Source organism: Mobula birostris, chromosome 3 (genome assembly GCF_030028105.1).
Source record: "Mobula birostris isolate sMobBir1 chromosome 3, sMobBir1.hap1, whole genome shotgun sequence".
NCBI lineage: Eukaryota > Metazoa > Chordata > Chondrichthyes > Myliobatiformes > Myliobatidae > Mobula > Mobula birostris.
Window position 1 is genome coordinate 41,968,366 of NC_092372.1, and position 26,249 is coordinate 41,994,614.

The 26,249-nt window shown below is 41.4% G+C and overlaps 1 protein-coding gene across 1 annotated transcript in view; it reads right to left on the bottom strand.

Annotated features, from left to right (window-relative positions):
- cspg4ba (chondroitin sulfate proteoglycan 4ba) overlaps positions 1-25,360 on the bottom strand; it is a 100,201-nt gene extending 74,841 nt beyond the window's left edge. Inside the window, exons 1-2 of the mRNA XM_072251789.1 lie at positions 25,281-25,360; positions 45-208 (exon numbers count right to left, since the gene is read on the bottom strand). Coding sequence (XP_072107890.1) covers positions 45-208; positions 25,281-25,359 — 243 coding nt within the window. The 5' untranslated portion in view covers position 25,360. The remainder of the gene's footprint in view (positions 1-44; positions 209-25,280) is intronic.
- Positions 25,361-26,249: the final 889 nt, after the last annotated feature.

The window sequence follows — 26,249 nt, forward strand, 5'->3', positions numbered from 1 at the left end:
GTATTATAGCAAACACGACCCCATTTTCTCCCCCACCAGCTTACCTGTACACAACCAGCTTGGAGTTCCACCAACCAGTAATCTGTTTCTCCTGCCACCAGGACAAGTAGTCCACTTGATCTTGAGGTTTGAAATCGTAAACTTAATGATGACTTGCTAGAAGCCTCTGCTATTTTGAGATGCACATAGCTCTCTCCAAAAAAAGATGCTAAAATGAAAGAAAAACATCCTGTGAATCATTAAGTGTGAAAGGGTTTATTTGAGGTAAAATTTTGAGCACCAGCAGTACAACTCACCATAATAAAAATCGGTTTTACTAAAAAAAATGTTGCAATTTGCATAGGAGAGGCCCCAACTTTGGTGGCAGTGCTTGGCAGGCTGTCACTCCCTACTACTGCAATGCTCAGCATCACCTATTCAGGTCATTAATGGGCTTTGCCACTTCTTAACTAGAGGGCATATTTGAGGTGCAAGGAAATGCTCTATGGACTTAAGACAGTAACTGTTATTATCTCAAAGTTGATAGCTTCCCATCTAACAACAGCCAGCTTCTCACCAAACCTCCCTCAAGGGGAATAAACGCTGACCTTTCAAGCACTGCTGAAACTGGCAAGTCATAAGCAATTGCTCCAAAATGACATTCAGAAGAAATCTGCAGTCATCACATGAATAAAATCTACATTAATTGTGGCCAATTAATTCTAAAGAAGTAATTAACTTTCCCACTCGATACATTAGAGAAATACATATTCTCATATTTTTGTTTAACCCTTTCCACATTCCAGTTACAGGGCTGAGATCCAATGAGATAGATTTGATCCATTTTACCAGTTAAGCAATGATCAAGTGTGCACATACTAAATAAATACTTACAGCAATTTTAAAAAATGTTAACAAATATTTGCCAGACATTTAAGAAAAACTACACAGAAATTTAACTTTTCATCATTTTAACCAGGCCAGCTTCAAGAGTCTCTATTAATCATTACAAACAAATCATTTGTAGTACCAAAGGAACCAACACACTGGACCACTGTTAAACCACCCAGAGTGCTCACTATACTGTCCTACACCCACACTTTGGAAAGTCTGATCACCTGGCTGTACTTCTACTCCCTGAGTATAGGCAGAGACTGAAGACTGCAGCATCAGTAGTGAGGACCAAGAAATTATGGACAAGGGAAGTGCAGGAGTACTTACAGAGTTGCTTTGAATCAGTGGACTGGACAGTATTCCGGGATTCTTCTTCAAATTTGAATGAGTACACCACAGTTGACACAGAATTCATTAAAACCTGTGCAAATGAGTGCGTGCCTACACAAATCCCGAATCAAAAGCCGTAGATGAACCAGGAGATCTGTAGTCTGCTGAGGGCTAGATTTGTGGCATTGGCAACCCAGGTCCTTACAAGAGAACCAGGTATGACATGCAGAGGGCTACACACATTATAACACATTATAGGCATCCGTTAGTCTCACGAGACCATGGATTTGCGCCTTGGAAAGTTTCCAGGGCGCAGGCCTGGGCAAGGTTGTATGGAAGACCGGCAGTTGCCCATGCTGCAAGTCTCTCCTCTCCACGCCACTGATGTTATCCAAGGGAAGGGCATTAGGACCCATACAGCTTGGCACCAGTGTCGTTGCAGAGCAATGTGGGGTTAAGTGCCTTGCTCAAGGACACAACACGCTGCCTCAGCTGAGGCTCGAACTAGCAACCTTCAGATCACTAGACCAACGCCTTAACCACTTGGCCACACGCCACACAGGGCTAGTTCAAGAGTTACGGAACAACTCTGAACAAAGGTTGGAGGCGACACTTTATGCACATCAACTCCAGCAGGGTTGGCAAGACATTACTTCCTACAAAGCAAAACGCAATAGCACAAATGGCAGGGAAGCTTCACTCCCAGATGAGCTCATTGCCTCTTATGCTCACCTTGAAAGGGAGAATAATACTACAGCTATGAGGATCCCTGCAGCACCCGGTCACCCTGTGATCTCTGTCTTGGAAGCCAACATCAGGCTGCCTTTCAGGAGGGTGAACCTTTGCAAGGTGGCAAGCCCCAATGGAGTACCTGGTAAGGCTCTGAAAACCTGTGCCAACCAACTGGCAGGGGTGTTCAAAGACATTTTCAATCTCTCATTACTACAGTCAGAGGTTCCCACCTGCTTCAAAAGGGCAACAATTATACCAGTGCCCAAGAAGAAGAGTACGAGCTGCCTTAATTACTAATGTCCATTAGCACTCACATCTACGGTGATTAAGTGCTTTGAGAGATTGGTCAGGGCTAGAATCAACTCCTGCCTCAACAAGTACCTGCACCCACTGCAACTTGCCTATCACCACAATAGATCTACGGTAGATGCGATCTCATTGACTCTCCACGCGGCCTTGTATCATATACATATGTCAAGTTGCTGTTTATTAACTAGAGCTCAGCATTTAATACCCAATCCTACAGTCATGATCGAAAAGCTACAGAACCTGGGCCTCTGTACCTCCCTCTGCAACTGGATCCTCAACTGCCTAACCAGAAGACCATAATCTATGCAGACAGGAAATAACATATCCACCTAGCTGAGAGACATGTGCTTAGCCCACTGCTCTACTCTCTCTACACCAATGACTATGTGGCTAGACACAACTCATATGCCATCTATAAATTTGCTGATGATACAACCATTGTTGGCAGAATCTCAGATGGCTTTGAGAGGGCATACAGGAGCAAGATATACCAGCTAGTCAAATGGTGTAGCAGCAACAACATTGCACTCAACTTCAGTAAGACCAAAGAATGGATTGTGGACTTCAGAAAGGGCAAAATGAGGGAACAAACACCAGTCTTCAGAGGGATCAGAAGTGGAGAGAGTGAGCAATTTCAAGTTCCTGGCTGTTACTATTTCAGAGGACTTAACCTGGTCCCAACATATTGGTGCAGATACAAGAAAGGCAAGACAGTAGCTATATTTCATAAGGAGTTTGAGGAGATTTGGTATGTCATCTAAAACACTAGCAAAGACTACTGTACAGGATCAAAGTAAGTTGCAGAGAGTATAAAATTAGTCAGGTCCATCATGGGCACTAACCTCCTCTTCAAGAAGCAATGCCTCAAAAAGGTGACGTCCAATAGTAAAGACCCCCACCACCCAGGACATGCCCTATTCTCATTTCTATCATCAGGTAGGAGGTACAGGAGCCTGAAGGCACACACACTCAATGATTCAGGAACAGCTTCTTCCCCTCTGCCATCTGATTTCTGAATGGACACTGAACCCATGAACACTACCTCACTAATTTTTCTGTTATTTCTGTTTTTGAATTACCTAATTTTAAATTTATATATCTATATCCACATCACACACACAGACAGTAATTCAGTCTTTTAAAAAAAAATTATCATGTATTTCATTGTACTGCTGCCGTGAAGTTAACAAGTTTCACGACATACATACACACGCGCACACACACGCGCACACACACACACACACACACACACACACACACACATATATCAAATGAAGAAGTTCTCAGAAGAGCCCAAGCAGTTAGATCATTCATACCAACAATAAGAGAAAGACAACTCAGATTCCTAGGACACATCATGTGGAAAGATGAACTAGAAAAACTCAATCCCTGGAAAGATCGAGGGGAGCAAACCTAGAGGAAGACCTTGGCTTATGTACATCAAAAGCCTAGCCGGGTGGCTACACAGAGGAAATGGAAGTCATCCAAAGTACGAGGGATAGGTCTATATGGAAAACCATGGTCATCAACGTCTACATCGGATATGGTACCTAGACAGACAGGCGCCGGTGATATTAAACCTGATTCTGTGTTTAGCAGCATTCATCTTCCCACTAATCCTGAGCAGATTTCCAGTACCTGTTGCTGAAAAGCATCCTGATAGCATGATGCTATCTCCACCATACTTTACAGTAGGGATGGCTGATGCGCAGTATTAGAATTACACAACACATACTACTTAGTGTTGAAGGCAAAAAAATTCCACTTTAGTCTCATCCAATCACAAGGCCTTCTTCCACATCTTCGCAATGACCTTCTAAGTGAAGCTTTGCTAAGTCTTGATGGGGAAAGATATGCTTTTTTCCCCCAGGGCTTCTTCTGTGCCATCCATAAATACCCTTTTTGTGCAAGGCCTTGGAGATTGTGGAACCATGAATTTCTTTTCCAACTGCAGCCACTGACATCTGCAGCTTACCCAGAGTGATTGTTAGTGTCACAGTAGCCTCTTTTACAAGTGTCATTCTTCTCTGGTGACGTGACTAAGTTTAGAGGGGCAGTCTGACCTAGGCAGTGTGGCTGTTGTTTCATTTTTTTCCCATTTTTTCATGATGGACTGTACTGAGCTCTTCGGTATCTGCAGTGTCTTTAAGATGCTCTTGTAGCCTTCCATAGATTTGTGTTTCTCTATTATCATTTCCCAGACATGTTTTGAATGTTCTTTTGTCTTTGTTTTGGTTTGGTCTGTTGAAAATCTACTATATTATTGGACCTTACAGAAAGAGGGAGTACTTATTCTTATGAATTCATTGAAAACAGGTGATCCTCCAATTTTTACATCAACAAATTGGGTGAGTTGGTAAGATATTGCACCTGAGGAAAGTTAACATAGTAATTACAAAGGAGATGAATACTTTTTCAGCCTCACTTGTTTGGTTTCTAATTTCCAGTAAATTGTTGACAGGTTTTAGAATTTTTCGTTGGATTTGACATGATGCACAATGTTTCGTAGATCAACTCAAAAAAAATTCTACTTCAATGTATTTCAAATTTAGACAATGAGACTAAAATGTGAAAATGGTTGTCGGGGTTGAATACTTTTTCAAGACGTTGTATTATATTTTTAAAATTGATACTCATAGCAAAATACACCATCTAATAAGGAAGAAGCTTTAAGGTCTTGGCCCAGCAATGAAGGGAATGCTATATGGAAATAACTGTACATCGGGATTGCATTTTTCCCCCATAGTCTCAAGATCTTGTCTTTCTGCATAATAGACCATGGGAAATGCAGAAGTGATACAGATTCTATCCACAGTACAAGCTCTGGAGGCACTGGATGCTGTTCAAGTGGATTGTTTCACCTGGTGTTCAGGAAACTTCACTGTGCTTTGCTGCAGCTTTACATCTAGGCAAGTAGCTGGGGAGAGGCTTTGGGAGCCATGAAACACTGCAGAGGGTCCTACCATGACCTGCTCCTTTTATGTGCAGGCTCAATTGGGTTTCTCCTCAATAGCGACTCTAAAAACATTGATGCTGGGAGATTCAACGTTAGTGTCACTGATTGGTCAGGAACGGTGGTTAAGGCTTTCATATTGGAGGTGTTGGTCAAATGCTGTCCATTTTGTCTGCTAAGGGAGTTTTCTGCCATCATCCTGGTAGCAGTGTACATTCCACTTCAGACCAACATCAGGCCGGCAGGCACTGGAGGGGCTGAGCTTTGTAATTAACAGGTATGAAAGTGCGCTCACTAATGCCTTCCCTATCATTGCAGGAGATTTCAACCAGCCCATCTTGAAGTCTCTGAACAACAACCCACCAACATATCACCAGTGGAACCAAAGGAGCCAACACACTTGACCACTGTTATACCAATATCAAGAACACTTATCGTGCCATCCCAAACCCACACTTTGGGAAGTCCGATCACTTAGCTGTACGTCCTCTCCCAGGGTATCAGCAGCGACTAAAGACCGCAGCACCAATGGTGAGGGCCAAGAAGCTATGGTCAAGAGGGGCAGAGGAGTGTTTACAAGACTGCTTTGAGTCAGTGGACTGGACAATATTCAGAGATTAATCTTCCAGTCTGAATCAATACGCCACAATTGTCACCCACTTCATCAAGACCCGGGTGGATGAATGTATGCCTTCAAGACTAGACATATCCAAACCAAGAGCTGTGGATGATCTACAAGATTTGTAGTCTGTTGAGGACTAGATCTGTGGCATTTAAGACAAGTGAAGTGGAACTATACTAGTCGTCCAGGTATGACCTAAGGAAGACTATTTTAAAAGCAAAAAAAAAAAAAATTCCAATTAAGATTAGAGATGGAATTGGACACACGTCAACTCTGGCAGGGCTTGCAGGACATTACTTCCCACAAAGCGAAACCTAAGGTTATGAATGGCTGCGATGCTTCACTCCCAGGTGATTTCAGTGCCTTTTATGTACACTTTGAAATGGAGAATAAAACTACACTAGTGCAAATCCCTACACACCTGGTGACTCTATGATCTCTGTCTCAGAGGCTGCCATCAGAACAGCTTTCATAGTCATACTTTATTGATCCCAGGGGAAATTGGTTTTCATTACAGCTGCACCATAAATAATAAATAGTAACAGAACCATAAATAGTTAAATGGTAATATGTAAATTTTGCCAGTAAATTATGAAATAAGTCCAGGACCAGCCTATCGGCTCAGGGTGTCTGACCCTCCAAGGGAGGAGTTGTACGGTTTGATGGCCACAGGCAGGAATGACTTCCTATGACGCTCTGTGTTGCATCTCGGTGGAATGAGTCTCTGGCTGAATGTACTCCTGTGCCCACCCAGTACATTATGTAGTGGATGGGAAACATTGACCAAGATGGCATGCAACTTAGACAGCATTCTCTCTTCAGACACTGCCGTCAGAGAGTCCAGTTCCATCCCCACAATATCACTGGCCTTACGAATAAGTTTGTTGATTCTGTTGGTGTCTGCTACCCTCAGCCTGCTGCCCCAGCCAACAACAGCAAACATGATAGCACTGCCCACCACAGACTTGTAGAACATCCGCAGCATTGTCCGGCAGATGTTAAAGGACCTCAGCCTCCTCAGGAAATAGAGACAGCTCTGACCCTTCTTGTAGACAGCCTCAGTGTCTTTCAAGGAGGTGAACCTTCACAAGCTGTCAGGCCCTGATAGTATACCTGGTAGGGCACAGAAAACCTGCGCCAACCAACTGGTAGGAGTGTTCAAGGACATCTTCAATCTCTCACTACTGCAGATGGATGTTCCCACTTGCTTTAAAAGGGAAGCAATCATACCAGTGCCTAAGAGCAGCAGGATGAGTTGTCTCAACAACTATTGTCCAGTGGTACTCACATCCCAAACACGAGAAATCCACATCTACTATGATGAAGTGCTTTGAGAGGTCGGTCGTGGCCAGAATCAACTCGTGCCTACGTAAGGACCTGGACCCACTGCAATTTGCCTATCACTATAATAGGTCTACAGCAGAAGCAATCCAACTGACTCTCTACTCATACATGGATAACTTAGACAATAGTAACACCTACATCAGGCTGCAGTTCTGATCAAGAAGCTCCAAAACCTAGGCCTCTGTATGTCCCTCTGAAACTGTATCTTTAACTTCCTCACCAGGAAACCAAGGTCTGTCTCAATTGAAATTAACGCCTCCTCCTCGCAGACAATCTACACTGGCACACCTGAAGGATGCCTGCTTAGTCCACTGCTCTACACTCATGATTGTGTGGCCAGGCACAGCTCCAAACGCCATCTATAAATTTGCCAATGACACAAATACTATTGGCAGAATTTCAGAAGATGGTGATGAGGAGGTGTACAGGAGCGACATTGATCTGCTAGTTGAGTGGTGTGCCAGCAACAACCTTGCACTCAGTATCAGTAGGACCAAGGAATTGATTGTGGACTTCAGGAAGGGGAAGTTGGGGTAATACACACCCATCCTCATCAAGGGATTAGCAGTGGAAAAGTTCCTCACAACCCTAGTGAAGTAAAGTCATTGCCATGCCTTCTTCATAACTGCATCGATGTGCTTATTATTTACTAGCCAAAGTTTGAAAAATATCTTCCCCTAAGTACAGTTTTTCAACTAAAAATACTGCATGGTGAGTTATAATTACAGTATTCTTACTTGATGAAAGAATAAGGAAATTAAAATAAATTTTGTTTGATATAAGAAACAGACAGCAAATTAAAAGCTCTGATAATCGACTGGAGACTGTCACAACAGGATTTCATTTTTGTTGCAACAGCAAGAATATTGAGAAACTATAGATCAAAAAGGTAAGTTACTCCTACAGTATGTTTTAATGATACATGTGGGAGCTATCTTGAGACAAAACATATACCAAATGCCTCTATCTCACTCCATCAATATCTACCACACCCATTCCCCCCACCCCACCCTTCACATCACCTTACTATGAAACCACTGGATGTACGGAGCATAAGCCTGAGCCTTAAACATACACCTTAGGCGAAGCAATCACTTACTTCTACTACTTCCAGATTTAACGCTGCACACAATCTATTCTCCTTATCGAATCAGTTTGGGTGAGAGCCTTGAAGAACACTTCCATTTAGTCTAAAAATAAAAACAAGCTTCCAGAAGCTCGTCTCCAGTGCCCTATACCAGGGGTTCCCAACCTTTCCTGCACCGTGGACCGGTTTAATATTGACAATATTCTTGCGGACCGGCCGACCGAGGCGGGTCGGTGGGGGGCGGTGGGGTGTTAATCATGACTGGAATATAAGGTGATAAGTCAACTATAAGTCACTTAAAAGTGGCTAATAAACTCAATTTCGTTTCTAAAGGGATTTATCTAACGAATTTAACATTAAACACACAGCGCATATTTCCCCCGTATGAACATAAAATCATTGCAACGCACCAATATCGCTGAATCACTGGGAGCCCTGGGCTTGTTTTCCTGCAACAAGATGGTCCCATCGAGGGGTGATGGGAGACAGCGATACTCGAAGGGGGTTCCTTATGTCCAGTCTATTCCGCGATTTTCGTTGCATTCATTGCGGAAAACTCTGCTTCACAGAGGTGTGATGTTGGAAATGGAAGCAACGTTTTCAGTGCTTTCGTGGCTTTCTCAGGATATTGACTTTGACTTTGATCCAGAATGCTGGCAGAGATGTTATGTCAAACATACTTTTCAGCTCACCGTCATTTGCAAGCTCGAGGAGTTGAATCTTTTTCCCATGCTGACATGGATGATTCACCGGGGACATTCACAAATGGGTCACAGACCCATTCCTTTGCACGTCTTAGGCCATTAGCATCTTGGGTCACTGATGACCTTGCGTGCGTTAAAGTTTAACAGTGGGCATGACAGGGAATGAGGAAAGGTGCAGCTGACTCATATCGTTTCATATCGCCAAATCATATCGTTTCCTTGTGGCCCAGTAGCACATGCTTTGCGGCCCAGTACTGGTCCAAAGCCCAGTGGTTGGGGACCACTGACCTATACAACTTCAACAACACTCAAAATAACTTGGTAAAACAGCATGAGGCTGACTGGCAACATATCAGCTTTAAAATCATAAAACTGAGCTCAACAGTTACACATGATTATCATTATGATACTGAAAGGCCTGGATAGTGTGGATGTGAAGAGGATAATTCCATTACTAGCACAGACTAGGATACAAGGGCCCAGATTCAGAACAAAGAAATATCCTTTTAAAGCCAAGATGAGGAGGAATTTATTCAGCAAGAGGGTGATGAATCCATAGAATTCTTTGCTACAGAGGGATGTGCAGGTAGGTCATTGGGTATATTTAGGACAGGGATTGGTAAAGGGGCAAGGGTTCTACGGAGAAATCAGGTGAATGGGATTTTTTTTTTTTTTAAAAGATCAGCCATGACTGAATGACAGAGCAGACTCAATTGGCCAAATGGCACAATTCTGGTCCCACATCTTATGGTCTACTCCCAGTTTTTGTATTTCATATTTCCAGCATTCAGTTGCCTTCTTCCATTCATTGAAATAATTATTTTAAAGGTAGAATAATTCTACAGTGGTCTTATTTACATTCCTCCAGAACAACTTTTTTTATTTAGGAACCCTGTTAACATGCATTTTCACCAAGTATTTTACGATCTTTTATTTTTCCTGTGCCGTAACAGACCTCTTATATGACTTCTCACATATCTTCAACATCCACACATCTGTTAACAAATTCTTCCTTGCCCAAACCTAAAGCTATGAAAACCACAGATCTGACACATATGAAAATTTATCTGCAGAAGCCCAATTTCAGTAAAAAACAACTTAAAGTTCCCTCATGAAAATGATATTAACTGATACATTTTGGAATAAACATTTTGAAAATTTTGTGTAATCCCATCTAATTATAAGGCCTCATCCAATCATTATCATCATCGTGATGTGCTATATCAGTTAAGTTAATATTACCTACAAATGTATGGTGTCTCACACAAGTCTCAAGCTTCTGCAATCTCAATATAAAACCAGCAAACATTTCTAATTCCTGTTTCCACTGACAATCCACTCACGAAATGACTTTTAATAACACAGGATTACAGGGGGATAATTGAAGTCTTCTGGAAAATACTGAGAGCGTTTAAATCATCAAACAAACATAAAATAATTGTATGCCACAATGATCAGTTTTAAAGATGGCAAGCGGTAGTTAAGCACCGATTTAGTTCAGGGGATCGGTGCTGGGACATTTTTTGTGATATATATTAACAACATGAACGTTAATGTAGGAGGAACAATAGATTAGTCAGAGAGACAAGAGACTGAAGTTGCTGTAATCTAAAGCAAGAAAAAACAACAAACTGTTGGAGAAACCCATCAGGTCAGGCAGCACTTGTGGAGATACGAGGATTGTTGGTGCTTCAGATTTAAAACCTGCATCAGGATGAGAACTGAGAGGGATGACAGCCAGTATGAAAAGGTGGGAGGGTGGGATGAGGAAGAGTCTGAAAGGTGACAAATGGAACTAGATGAAGAGGATGAAGATAGGCAGGTGGAACAAGGGCAGGGAGGGGAAGGTGAGGGTAGAAAGAAGTTGGAAGGTGATAAGTGGAACCCAGATAAGGGAGGGATGATGGGAAGATGGAATCAGGCATTGGAGGGGAATGAAACTGGCTGACAGAGGAAAACAAGGTGGTGGTGGGGGTGGGGGGTGGTGAAGCTACTTAAAATTGGAAGGTTCAATGTTCATATCATTGGGTTTTGGACTGCCCAGGCAGAATTTGAGGTACCATTCCTCTAGTTTGCATTTGGCCTCACCTTGACAGTGGCGAAGGGAAGGGAACCTGAAATGGCATGCAGCAGGGAGTCAATATAGCCACGGAGAGAGTGGAAAACTGGTGGTGTTGTCGATAGTAAGGAAGGTTGTCTGAGGGCATGGCAGCATATGGATCAGAAGGAAAGTTGGAGTGAAGCATTGGCAGATAGAATTTAATCCTGATAAATAAGAGCTAATACATTTTGTGAAGACAAATAAGGCTATGACATATACAGTAAATGACTGAGTCCCAAGCAAAGTTGATGAACTGAAGGACTTGGGGTTCAAGTCCATAGTTCCCTAAGAGCAGAAACAAGGAAAAATAGGGTGATGAAGGTAAAGGGCATGTTCACTTCATAGAAAATGAAGTTGGAAAGTTACATTACAACTTTACCAAACAATGGTTAGGCCACATTTGCCATTAATTCTCTCAGTCTTTCCACTGGCACTGTACTTTCAAACAATTCCAGATGAAAATGAATCACAATTTTCACCAATTCCATCACAACTATTACTTCCAATAACTCCATCATTTATCATGGCTATCTCTCACTGAATGCTTGCAGTGGCAAATCTTCTGTTCAACATTATATGTTATAGAATTTGATTGGAATATCCCTTCCTGCTGTTATTACAGTAAAACTGTTACTGCAGCATGCTGGGGGTCCTTGCTGGTACCCAACTAGCAGATCTTCCAGACATAATTCCATATAGCTTTACATTATTTTTAAGAAAACATGTTGCAAAGAAGCATAATAAGTTTTCTTGTAAGCCCATCAAGTTTAAAAGGAGCATAGAAACTGGAGCTTCAGAGGCTTAAAGGGAGCAGGGGAACCAGGGCTCATGAATCAAATGCTGAACAACTGGGATTTCTGAACAGTCAGATAGCAGAAAATCATAATTGTATAGTACTGTGCATTTCATTTAGGTTAGTTCTTAAGATTAGTGTTAATTTATTATTGCCATGAACAATTAAAACAATACAATAAAAAGTTTGTCTTGAATACTGTTCATACAGATCAAATCATAGCACAGTGCATTGAGTTGGAATAAAAGTAGGACAATAAAATACAGAATTCTACAGGTTACCAAAAATGTGCAGTACCGTACAGGTAAATGATGAAGTGCAAGATCACAACGAGGTAGAATGTGTGGCCAAGGCTCCATCTTATCGTACAAGAGGGCCATTCAAGAGTCTGATAACAGTGGGATACAGGCTGTCTTTGAGCCTGGTGATATGTGTTTACAGGCTTTTGCATCTCCTGCTGATGGGAGAGGGGAGAAGTCAGGATGTTTGGGGTGGGTGGGGTCTTTATGCTGATTGCTTTACTGAGGCAGCAAGAAGTGTAGTTGGAGTCCAAAGAGGGGAGACTGGTTCCTGTGATGTGCTGAGCTGCAGTTTCCTGAGATTACATGCAGAGCAGTTACCATACCAAGCCATTATGCATCCAGACAGAATGCTTACTGTCCAGGGAGGGATCCCAATACATTCATTAATATTGAATGGTATACAATGCACATATGGACTCTGTCACATAAGATTAGAGGACATCCCAGGTCATTCATGCAGAAGATTTTCCAGGAAAGTGACTCTTGCTTCAGCAAGTATCATCTAAGGATTGGAAACAACTACAGGTTGGTGTTATATATTTTTGATTTTACCTCTTATTGAAGGTCTAATTCACAGACTATGATCCTGATTAACTATGGATTATCCCACCCAAAATCCAATCAAGACCTCAAACTTTCTACTTACTTGTGACCCAAACACCTCTTCACTTATCTGGCTCCAGCTACTAATCATGTATGTACAGAATCCCAAATGTCCCACCTGACTCTCCGGAGTTCCCCACCAATTTCAGACTGAGCTTTAATTGCATCTGCCAACCCACAGAAGACTCTGTCCACTGCCAGGGATCTATGTGCCTGCTAATAGATTTTGCATAAAGCAAGCATTGGCCTACCACTCATAACCCGTCAGACTGTCTTTCCCAAAGAACAATATCTAGGCAAGGAAAAAGAGAGGGTGGGGAAAGGGAAGGAGGGAGACTGAAGAGAGAAGCTCAAGTCTATTAATTTGTACTTAAACTGCAATCATTCTTTGCAGAATTGTACAGCTCCTGCCGTAGTTTGTTCCCTTTTCGTCTATACATCCCAAGGGGCTTTAAAATGTCATTGACCTCATGCAGTTGATTCCTCATAATCATATCAATGAGCAGAGACATGATTCCAGCCACTGAGGCTCCTTACTCCTTTCTAAAGTTGTTTGCTTCTTTTCACTTCGGAAACAGCAACCCCCACCTACTTACCAACCATTTGGTTACAGATAATAATCTCAAAGAAGAACATTAGAAACAAACACCGAGTAGGCCCCTATCCTCCATACCTGTTCAGCATTCCACAAGATTGAGGCTGATCTCTTACTATTTTCCATCCTTTGATTCTTGTTAAATCTAAACATCTCATCACCACTGTCTTGAAATATTAAGTGCTGAGCCTCCAGATTCGTCATGGTACAGAATTCAAGGTGAGGCCTAGACACAATATTTTAGATTACATTGAAATAAACTTGACTGAAAAGCAAAGAAGAAAACTACCCATGACCAAAAAAAAATACATCTTCCTTCTTGGAATGTAAACAATCTATAACATGTTCAGGCAAAAAGAATGCTTGCTAGTTATGAAGTAAGGAGTCGTAAAGTGCTGTTTGTATTTCAGACTTATGATTAACTTGCAGCAGCCCTTTAGATGGGCATACTGCTGTTAATGCAGATGTTCTGTACAATTTAATATTGTCAAAACATAATAAAATGCATAATTCAATACAACATGATGAACATTTCTGTTGAATTTATCAAATATTACTTTTTATCAACAGCAGTTTTTGAGACAAATTTGGCTTCACTATTTCTATTCTGCAGCCACGAATCAAGAGCAAGTTACAGTAATTTAATAATCCCAATAACCTTTTCTTAGCGCTATCCTGTAGAAAGCTGATTGTAGAACAAAACAGAACAGAAACATTCTTTGGCTTGTGTTGTCCATGATGACAAATTAAACTAAACTCATTAGATTAGATTATGAGAACACTCAGTCCTCAGAAATGCATACATGCATTAAGAAATGATACAATGTTTCTCTGTAGTGGTATCACAGAAAACAGGACAAACCAAAGACTAACACTGACAGGACCACATAATTATAACATATAGTTACAGCAGTGCAAAGCAATACCATAATTTGATGAAGAACAGACCATGGGCATGGTTAAAAAAAACCTGAGTCGATCGACTCCCGAGTCCCCAATAGCAGGCGGCAAAAGGGAGAAACTCCCTGCCATAAACCTCCAGGCATTGTCAAGTTGCCAACAACAGGAATTCTGCAGTTGCTGGAAATTCAAGCAACACACATCAAAGTTGCTGGTGAACGCAGCAGGCCAGGCAGCATCTCTAGGAAGAGGTGCAGTCGACGTTTCAGGCTGAGACCCTCGGCCTGAAACGTCGACTGCACCTCTTCCTAGAGATGCTGCCTGGCCTGCTGCGTTCATCAGCAACTTTGATGTGTGTTACTGTCAAGTTGCCGATGCCTTGGAAGCAGCCGACCACAGCCAACACTGAATCCATCCGTCCGAAAACTTCGAGCTTCCGACCAGCCTCTCTGATACAGCCTCCTGAGCGCCATCCTCTGCTGAGCACCTTCAATCGCGCCCCGGCAGCTGAAACACGCAAAGCCAAAGATTTCGGGGCCTTCAGCTCCGGAGATTCCGGTTACCACACAGTAGCAGTGGCAGCGAAGCGGGTATTTCAGAAGTTTTCCAGATGTTCCTCCGTGCTCTCACGTCTGTCTCCATCAAATCAGAATTGTGCACGGTCCCCTACCTAACAGATAACAGACATCACCACCGAAGTGGCCGCGCATGCTGCCATCTTCTCCTCCTCCTCCGATAATTTAAACTGAACTCATTAAATTAAATCGTTGATCTATCCTTCTATTCCATGCCTGCTCATGATCCACTATAGATGCCTCTTAAACATTGTTATCATAATTGCTTTCACCACCTTTCTTAGTAGCATTTAAAAGGTACTCATCTAGCAAATTTCCTTTAAACATTCCCCTCTTAACTTAAGCCTATGGCCTCTAGTATTTGACACTTATACTCTGGTAAACAGACTCGGACCATCTACCCCATCATGCCTCTGTATAGACTTGCATCTCTTTATAAACCTGTCAAGTTTATAGAAATCTATCAAGCCTCTAACAGTCTGGAGAAAATACAAGCCTGTCCAAACTCTTCTTATAGCTAACCATCTCTAATCCAGACTCGTCCTAGTGAACCAATTTTGCACACTCTCCATATCCTTCCTCTACTACAGCAAACAGAAATGCACATGATGCTTCAAATGTAGCCTAGCCAAAAATTTTAATGCTGCTACAATAACTTCCCAACTTTTATATCCCGTGCACCAACCGATAAAGGCAAGTATATGATATGCCTTCTTCACTAAGCTATCTACACGTGTTGCCACTTTCAGAGAGCTATGGACTCGCACCCCAAGACCCCACTGTCCGTCATCCTGTTAGTTCAGGCTGGATACCCACTTGTTTGTTCCCCAAATCCAGCCGCACTTTAAAGCAAAAAATGCTAACCTCTGTTATCTAATGTACTGGCAAGATGGCACAGATCCCTGCCCTCAGTTGTTCTTATGACAACAAATCAACAACAGCCTAGTGTGGTGCCTGCCAGTGCTGGCGTTTGGAAGCCCAGAAGTACTGCAGCCTGTCAGAGATGATAGAAGCTGCTGTTTGATCCTCTTTGATTGCACAGCTCTCCCACCCCAAGAGTTTTGCTATGGTACAAGCTCAACGTACCAAAGGCGATAAGAGACTGTTATATCCAGATAGTCAACACTGTCAAGTGCCACTGCTAGTAATGAACAGTGGCCTGCATTCACCGTTCCAGCCACAGAGCAACCCCAATTGCCACAGCTCAATGGGCCAAGTGGATGCATCTCATGTTCCAGCTGTTAAATACCAACCATCACAAAGTCATACCACACCAAACCATGCGCTGTGGACACTTCATAAATATAACAGCACTAGCGAAGTGCAGGGATTCAGCATCAAGTTCCTAGAATGCCAATGCTTGCAGCCACACATCTTTATGATGGAAGTATATAACGACTATCAAGAGGGATGTGCTCCCTCACATTACTACCATCTGGGAGGACGTACAGGAGTCTGAAGACCCACACTCGATGCTTTAACAACAGCTTCTTCCCCTCTGCCACCAGATTTCTGAACCATCCATCAACACTATCTTGTTATTCATTTTGCATTATTTGTTCGGTAACTTATAGTAACTTTTTATATTTTGCACTGTGCTGCTACCACAAAGCAACACATTTCAAAGCATACGTCAGTGATAGTAAACCCGATTTCGATTCTGATTCAGACCCCATTTAGCACTGATCCATTACCACTCTCGTTCCTGGGAACACATCTTGAGCACAAAAAGAGGGACAAGAGTGTATATCAACATCTTAAATAAGAACAGAAAAATGCTGTAAATCAGCATTTGCAGATTGAGGGAAAAAAAGCTAATGTTTCAGGTAAACTTCCATCAAAAGACCTAGCCAGTCCTTATATAGACAAAGCTAATTATCTGAAATTAGTGCATTTACAGTTGAATTCCAATACTGTAATCTCATATTTTATATCTTAACACATTTCTTTTTAAAATCAGAGGAGATTATTCTGCTCACAGTCTGTTCTGCCTCCCAGTGTAGTCCCATTAATCTCCCTAGTTACTTCTCTGTCATGTGCCCATCACAACCAATTCTAACATTACCATCTGCACTAGGGGTAATCTGCAGTAGTCACAGTGCCTGCCTGCCAAACAATAAACCTTTGGAATGTGAGGCTAAATTCAAGTCCAGGGAGGAAACCTGCATGGCCACAAGGAGGCAGTGCTGAGAGAGCCAGAATGCAGCAGCACTACCTGCTGTCCCACTGTGCTGGCATAAGTACACAATGAAATACTGTGCCTTAAGCTTATGTGAGCTACTTTCAAACAGTGCCAGGGATCAAAGGCAGAGGTCTGAGTGGAAGTGAATCGAAGAATTAAAGTGTCCAACAACTGGAAGCACAGGACCAGCTGTACAAACTGAATGGAAGTATTTTTCAAAGTTCTCTCCCAACCTGTATTTGATTTCTGCAACGTAAAGGAGAACACATCGCAAGCATGGAATGTGTTAGACCAAACTGGAGAAGTCCTAGGAAACTGCCTCTTTTCCTGGAAACCTAATTTGTTTACAACATATAGCTCTCTGGTGGTGGGATCCCATTGGAAATGTGGAAGTTATGGAGAATGGATGGCTTGTGCAGTGGTAGTAGATGACAAGGGGAGCTCCACCCCTGTTAAGTCAGGGGAGTGGAGGATGGGCGAGGCCACATTGTGTAAGAAATGGAGGACATGTGGATGAGGGCAACGTTTATTGAAATACTGCCATATTACTATAGATGTTAATCTTGATGGCAAGGTTGACAGCAACAAAAAGCACTCTTCCTCACATATACATTATGGCAGCAACATTGAGGTGTTTGTTTCAGAATGACCACATAACCTACTGATAAGCTTGGAAATCTTACACTCATCAGAAAATTTGAAATGAAGTACTTATGCAAGTCCTTTAATATATAAATGGAAGTAATTATATTTCATTAATAAGCATTTAAACTTGAAATAATCTTACACCCTTTTTCCATCATACTGCAAAAGTCTTTTTGGAAGTAAAATGCATTTGTGGAAACTATAGAATGACAGAAAGCAGACCCTGTTGCCCATCATAGAAGGTACCCCAGCTGCAAGCCTTATTGTCTGAATTCAAAATGAAATGTTCCAAAATCTTATTTGAACAGATACATTAATCACATAACTCATAAAGTACAGCCTTTATATCAGCAAACATAACAGACAATTCAGACACAAGAACCCAGTGTCAATGACCATGATGAATGAATAACAATAATGATGAATAACTAATCTGTTTATTAGTGAGATTTTTAGAGCAAAGAAGATTGTGCCAGACAGAGTCTGCTTGTGTTTTTTAAATAATTAGCTGTCGAAGTATGAGATCTCAATATAATATCTCACCCAAGAAATAGCACGACAAAATTGCAGCAGTCTATTGGTGCTGAAGTGTTCGTTCACATACTTAGATACTTTTGTTCTACTCATGTTTGAAGTCTGAACTCATATCATTCTGGCTCCACAGAAAGCATGTTATCAATATTTGAGTACTTTCAAAGATAAAGGCTTTTCATTTAACGCATCACTGCAAGGTAACAAACCAGTAGAGCTATTTGCATCCCAAATCTCTTTGAAATAAAAACAGGTTCACCCCACCTCCTCCCCCTCCGCTACCTCCACATCTCTCACCCTAACCACAACCCCTCTTCCCGCCACCAAGAATAAACCACAAAGCATGAAATGCTCTCGTAGCAAAACAACGCTCCATTAAGATAAATCCAGATTTCCTTGTCATTAAAGCCTGGAAATGAGATTTACAAATGCACACCAACTATTTCATTAAAACAGAGATTGTGCATTTCAAAGTAACAGCAATGTTATGGCCCATATATTCTGTAGGAAAAACAGAGGCAGGACAACAAAAAATTGCTGTTCAAGCCCCCCCTGCTCCACCAGAACCCAAGCTGGTGGGGGACATTTTCAAGAGTTTACAAGTTTTGCTGGGGTCTGAGAATCATTTCAATTTATTAAACAAGCAAATACATAAACGGCATAAAGTTATCACACAGCAAATGACAAGGTTTGGCAATTGTTAATAATTCATTTGCGCCCAAATGCAATGTGATAAATTTTACTGCCAAGCAACCTCTCTGACATAAAATCATCTTTTATATATGTCTGTCGATTTTCATTCCTTCAGAATCTACTTATTGTTAGATTTAATAATTCATGCTATTTAAAAAGAATCATTCTGTTTTCATCATAACCTTTTAATTACAACTTTCTTCCCTATTATTCTGAATTTCAGTCTTCCCTAAAGATCTACTTGCAAGATATCAGAGCACTAATAGAAATGTGAAAAATTAACTATTTAAAATTTAATATTTAAATAGAACAATGAATCTTTTCTTAGGTCAAAAATAGGGCACAAAAGAATATGACATCTTAGGTTAAAATAGGCATTGAAAAGCAGTATTTGGTTTCCTGACTGATCACTGTTCACTGTTGCAGACTTTGATCTGACCATAGTCAGTCACTCAGTTATAGCTGTATTACTGACTCTGTATTCATCTAATTACAAAACAACGTAAAAGGAGGGAGATAATAATGATAAAATTTGAATGTTTGGTATATTTAGCACACTTTGTGTAAATCCAGTTATTTCATAGACATTGAGAAAACAATTGGCAAGATACCATGAGACACACTGGCGAGATGATACTGATGAAGCCAGCCAAATAGTTATGCAAAAACCCTTCAGTTGAGTGTAACGCCACAGGGTCCAAGGTTGCTCTGTCTTATTTTCAGAGTTTTCAGTTTTGAACCCACGTTTTTTTCTTAAACCTTCTGAAAAGCTGCTTCTACTGAATGACCCCTGCTAATTGCTGAGAACCAGGGACCTTCCAACATATTAATTAGCTGGAAAGGCTACTTATTGATTAGCCTCTATGCAATCAATTTCAAAGCCACACTCAATGGTGTTTTAAGCATTTTTCTCCCCATTGCTTTTTGTTACATCAATAAATTTTGTTGTGTTTTAACTGTTTATCGTCGAAATAATTTGTGAAAATATACGAATATCAGAATGTAGCGAATACTGAAAGGCCTGCATAGAATGGATGTGAAGCAGTTATTTCCAATAGTGCAAGTGTGTAGGGCCAGAGTGCACAGCCTCAGAAAAGAACAGAGATGACGAGGAATGTTTTTTTAGCCGGAGTATGGTGAATCTGTGGAATTCACTGCCACACACAGCTGTTGGGGCCAAGTCAATGGGAATATTTAAAGCACAGGTTGATATAGGCCATTTGGCCCATCGAGTCTGATCTGCCATTTCATCGTAGCTGATTTACCATCCCTCTCAAACCCATTCTGCTACCTTCTCCCTATAATCTTTGACACACTTTCTAATAAGAACCTATTAACCACCACTATAAATACACTCAATAACTTGACCTCTATAGCCACTTGTGGCAATGAATTCCACAGATGCACTACCCTCTGGCTAAATAAATTCCTCTTCTCTGTTCTAAATGGACGTCCCTGTATTTTGAGGCTGTCTTCTGGTCCTAGACTCACCCAGTACAGAAAACATCCACTCTATCAAGACCTTTCGATATTCGATAGGTTTCAATGAGATCTTCCCTCACTCTTCTAAACTCCAGAGAGTACAGGCCCAGAGCCATCAAACGCTCATGTGTTAACCCTTTCATTCCCAGAATCAGTCACGTGAACCTCCTGTGGACCCTCTCCAATGCCAGCACATCCTTCATTAGATAAGGGCCCAAAGCTACTCACAATACTCCGTGTGGTCTGACCAAAGCCTTATAAATCCTCAGGATTACATCCTTGCTTATATTCTAGTCCTCTCAAAATAAATGCTAACACTGCATTTTCCTCCCTTACCACCAACTCAACCTGCAGTTTAAGCTTTAGGGAATCCTGCACAATGACTCTCAAGTCTCTTTGCACCCCTGATTTTTGATTTTCCTCCTTATTCAGAAAATAGTCTACACATTTATTCCTTCTCTCAAAATGCATAAATATACACCACATTCCCCATTCGCCTCTTCTTTGCCCATTTTCCCAATCCAAGAACAGCAGCATCCATTTCATCAACACTAACTGCCCTTCCACCTATCTTTGTATTATTCACAAACCTGGCCACAAAGCCATCAATTCAGTCTTCGAAATCAGAGAGCTAGGTAATGTTAGAGATCTCGAAGATTATAAGGCTAACAGGAAGGAGTTTAAAACGGAAATTAGGAGAGCCAGAAGGGGCCATGAGAAGGCCTTGGCGGGCAGGATTAAGGAAAACCCCAAAGCATTCTACAAGTAGGTGAACAGCAAGAGGATAAGATGTGAAAGAATAGGACCTATCAAGTGTGACAGTGGGAAAGTGTGTATGGAACCGGAGGAAATAGCAGAGGTACTTAATGAATACTTTACTTCAGTATTCACTATGAAAAAGGATCTTGGTGATTATAGTGCTGACTTGCAGCAGACTGAAACACTTGAGCATGTAGATATTAAGAAAGAGGATGTGCTGGAGCTTTTGGAAAGCATCAAGTTGGATAAATCACCGGGACCGGACGGGATGTACCCCAGGCTACTGTGGGAGGAGCCTGGGGTACATCTCGCCTCTGGCAATGATCTTTGAATCACCAATGGGGATGGGAGAGGTTCCAGAGGACTGGAGGGTTGTGGATGTTGTTCCTTTATTCAAGAAAGGGAGTAGAGATAGCCCAAGAAATTATAGACCAGTGAGTCTTACTTCAGTGGTTGGTAAGTTGATGGAGAAGATCCTGAGAGGCAGGATTTATGCACACTTGGAGAGGTATAATATGATTAGGAATAGTCAGCATGGCTTTGACAAGGGCAGGTCATGCCTTATGAACCTGATTGAATTTTTTGAGGACGTGACTAAACACATTAATGAAGGAGGAGCAGTAGATGTAGTGTATATGGATTTCAGCAAGGCATTTAATCAGGTACCCCATGCAAGGCTTATTGAGAAAGTAAGGAGGCATGGGATCCTCTCTGAGAAACACTGAGGTCTAGTCCATCTGGACCAGATGACTTAACTACCTTCAGACCTTTCAGCTTCCCAAGCACCTCCTCCTCAGTACTACACTCATTCCTACACCCTGACATGCTCTAATTTCCAGCATACTGCTAATATCTTCCACCGTGAAGACTGACAAACTACTTTTTAGGTTCATCCATCATTTCTCTGACCCCTATTACTACCTCTCCAACATTATTTTCCAGCAGTCCGATATCCATTCTCACCTCTTTGTATATCTGAAAAAAAATCAGGTATTCTCTTTCATATTATTGGCCATCTTACCTACATAGTTCACCTTTTTTTCCTCCTTACAGCTATTTAGTTGCCTTCTGTTAGTTTTTAAAAGCTTCCCAATCCTCTAACTTCCCACAGATTTTTGCTACATTATATGCCTTCTCTTTTCCTTTTATGCTTTTTTACAAACAATATTTTAGCAGTATTTTACAAAGTCCATCTCTTGGGATCCAGCAACAACCTGATTTTCATAATCTACCTGTATATTGAAGTCTACCATGGCTATCGGAGCATTGCCCTTTTTACATGCCTTTTTGATCTCCCATTATAATTTGTATCCCCCATCCTGGCTACTGTTCAGAGGCCTGTATATAACTACCATCAGGTATTTCTACCTTTGTAGTTTCTCAACTCCACCCATAAGCATTCAACATCTTCCAATCCTATGTCACCTCTTACTAAAGGTTTAGTTACAATTTTTGCCAAAGACACCCCACCCTCACTGCTTACCTGTCTGTCCTTTCAATACAGTCCGTATCCTTGGTTGTAAAGCTCCCAACTATGTTTTCCTTCCAGCTACAACTCAGTGTCAGACCTGCCATTCTAACTGTGCTGCAAGATTATCTACCATATTCCATATACTGTGTGTATTCAGATATAATTCCTTCAGTCTTGTATTCACTCTTTTCAATTTTGCCCCCATGTTACACTTGAACTCAACTCACTGACTACGCTTTTGCACTCAGTCCTTCCTCACAGTCTCACTTAAACACTGCATTTACTTGTATACCAACTGCCCCATCCTCAGCCCTATCACTCCGGTTCCCATTTTTCTGCCAAATTAGTTGAAGCACTCCTCAAAAGCCCCAGCAAACCTGCCTGCAAGGATTTTGGCCCCCCTCAGGTTCAGGTGTAACCCGTCCTTTTTGTACTGGACATACCTTCCCCAAAAAGATCCCAATGATCAAGCAATCTGAAATCCCGCCGGCTGCACCAATTCCTCAGCCATGTATTCACCCTATTCTTACCCTCAATAGCATGTGGCACAGGCAGCGAACTAGAGATTACCACTCTGGTCCTGCTTTCCATCTTTCAACCCAACTCCTTATATTTGCTCTTCAGGATCTTCTCCCTTTTCATACTTATGTCATTGGTACCAATATGTAGTCATATCCGATCATGCCCGATTTATTTTCCTTCTCAATACCATTCTCCTGCCTTCTAGCGAGGTTGAATGTCCTGCTTTAGATACCATAATGCAGAAGCAGAATTAGGCCATTCAGTTCAATGAGTTTGCTGACTTTTGAATTTTCTATGCTTTTATTCCTCCTACCAAAATGATTGACCAAACACTTTTCGACACTATATTCCATCTGCCACTTGGCCTATTCTCCCAGCCTATGTCCTTCGTGCTGTCTGGCACTTTAATTCTCCATCTTTAACAGAGTGTCCTCTCTATGCCCTCCTGAACTGCTGCAATGAGGTGCAAGATAATCAATTAACCTTCCTTCTGGCAAACTGCAGTCCATGGAACTCAATGTTCATTTTTCTAAATTTAGATAACTGTCTTTTCTCTGTCTGTATCAGATCTGGCCATTTCTGCTACAAGTCATATATCTCTGATTTTGAGTAACACACAAAATGCTGGAGGAACTCAGCAGGTCAGGCAGTTACGGGCTGAGACCCTTCACCGCTGTTACTTTGGATTGCCAGCATCTGTAAAATCTCTTTTGTTTATTATCTATGAATTTGATTCAGACCCTCTCTCTCTCTCTCTCCCCCTTAGCATAGCCTAATCAATACCCGCTGCTATTAAGAACATGTAACAAATAAAAGCATAATGACTGTCAAACTGCCACATTAAGCCATTTGGCCCGGTCTCACCTCATCCGAGATATCCCCTCTGACCTTTCTGAAAATTAAAGTTACCTTTTTCTTCTCTCTTGGTTTTGACAATGAGTGTCCAATGTGAAAGGTTACCTCTCTCTTTCCACAGATGCCGCCTAACCTGCTGAGTATTTCCAGCATTTTCTGTTTTCAGAATAGCTTTAGTGTTTTGAAAGGTGGCAGAAAGGTAATGAATGACTGTCAATTCCTCAGTAAAGCACAAATCTATGGCTAGAATATGTAAATGAAAAGGAACATGACATTTGCAAAATTGTTTTATAATACTTCAAAATCTGTCTATTTCAATGGGCTAACTAAAATAATTTTTAAAATATCAGCAACTTGAAACAGATTTGACTACTGATAACAACTGAAAGGTTGACAAGGTCAGTGAGAATCCAATCCTACAGTCAGCTGTGAAACACAGGAATGACAGCAAATTACTCCAAATGCTAATCTTCACTTGTCAAGAATTCTGATCTTACTCATCATCTGCTATGTGTGGACGACATGCCCCATAATAAAACGTGCTTAGTTAACCTCCAGTCAGCTGTGGATAAAATGAAATGACAAGTAAATTGCTCCAAATGTCAAACTCCACATCAAGAATCTTGGTTGTACTTGTATATGCACAGGGCAAGACCAGCAAATAAATGTAGCTTTAAGAAGTAAATAATTTTTTAAAAGTGTTCCTTCATTACTCCACAAAATTTTAAATACAATCCAGAAACAGCAACCATCAAAAAACAAAAGCCTACACCATACTGAAAGATAATGACGTTAACTGCCAGGAGGTGCTGTCAAGATCTTGAAGAGGCTTTGAATGGCTTATATATTGAAGTGGCACTTATGTTTTCAGTGACTTAACGTTTAAATGCATATTTGTAAAACTACAACAATTACAAAGAAGCATAATTTTCTCTTTTTTCATGAACTTGGTTCCTACTGTACTTTTAAAAAATGCAAGAGAATGAGAATAAATAAATATATTTTCAAGGTTTTCTGCCGTTTTTAAAACATTTAAATGCTACAATATTTTAACCTCATATAATCTAGCCCCTTTTGAAGCTATAGATAACTAAAATAATAAATGCCAAGCTAACTTTTTAACTCTCAGGGCAAGGGGACTTGCAAAAAGCACAAACTACAACAACACAAGTCCTAAAATATATTCTGTGAGAAAAAAAATGTACCCACTGATGACAAGTCGCTGAGAGGAGGAAATCAAAGATTGATGGAAAAGAGCCTGCATTGCTCCTCAGGGAAAAGTAGTTCGAATATGACTTCAGAGCTGCAAACACTTACCCCCACGAGCAATCCCGACCGCAGACAGAAACGTCCCGAACAATAAAAGGGATCTCCCCGGCTTCCCTGAAAAGTCCATACTTGATAGCAAACTCCCTTCACACTCGCTTTGTTACATTTTTGATCCCGGTAAGTGTCAATCAAAGCCCTGGCTCTGAGCTCGCCGCGCCGTACCTGCCGAGTCGCCACGGACGCACGGCGCTGAGGCACGTCTCACGTATCTGCTACAGCAGTCCCGCCTTCTCAGCTGCGCCCGTCAGTCTGTGCTACGGGCTCAGCGTTCAACTCAATCTGAGGGAGCAGGGGGTGTCATGCTGTGTACAGTCGGTAAAAGCCGTCTTTTAAACATTCGAGGTTTCTGTAATCTAGTAATGACACAGGGGAGGAGAGAGCATATGACGTTTTAACAAGCACTGTGTAATCAAGATGACAAATGAGTGGGTTGGTCTCATTTTCGAGGCATACTTTGCAAATTGATGCTAATATACCATAGAAACGGCTTGAAAGTCATAGCTGAAAATCCATAAAACAAAACAGTTGTACTGAAGAAAGTCCAGAGGAATACTTTAAAATATTTCTTCTTCGGTGTCCCTTGAGGGACTTACTAACTGTGGCTGACGAGGACATCAGAGATGTGGACTTGCCATTGGTGGGGAAAGAGGTGTTTGATAGATTAGGTCAGGGCCGGATTGAGTGAGCCCGGGGCCCCTGCCGACACTGTAAAATGCTGCTGTACCAAGCAAAAAAAAAGGCAAGAACAAGAGTAAAGGTCGTACTGGTCTAAATATCAAAGTTATGAACCAAGACATTGGTTTAGTACAATACGTAGGCTATATTTTTACAGGCGTTAAGAGGGAGGACAGAAAGTAATGCAGATTCTTAGTTTGAAGGACAGCATCTAAAGCACTCAAAAATTGACCTAGGCTTGGTTGGCTTAGTAAAGCTATGAGGGAGACGAAGTATGATGTA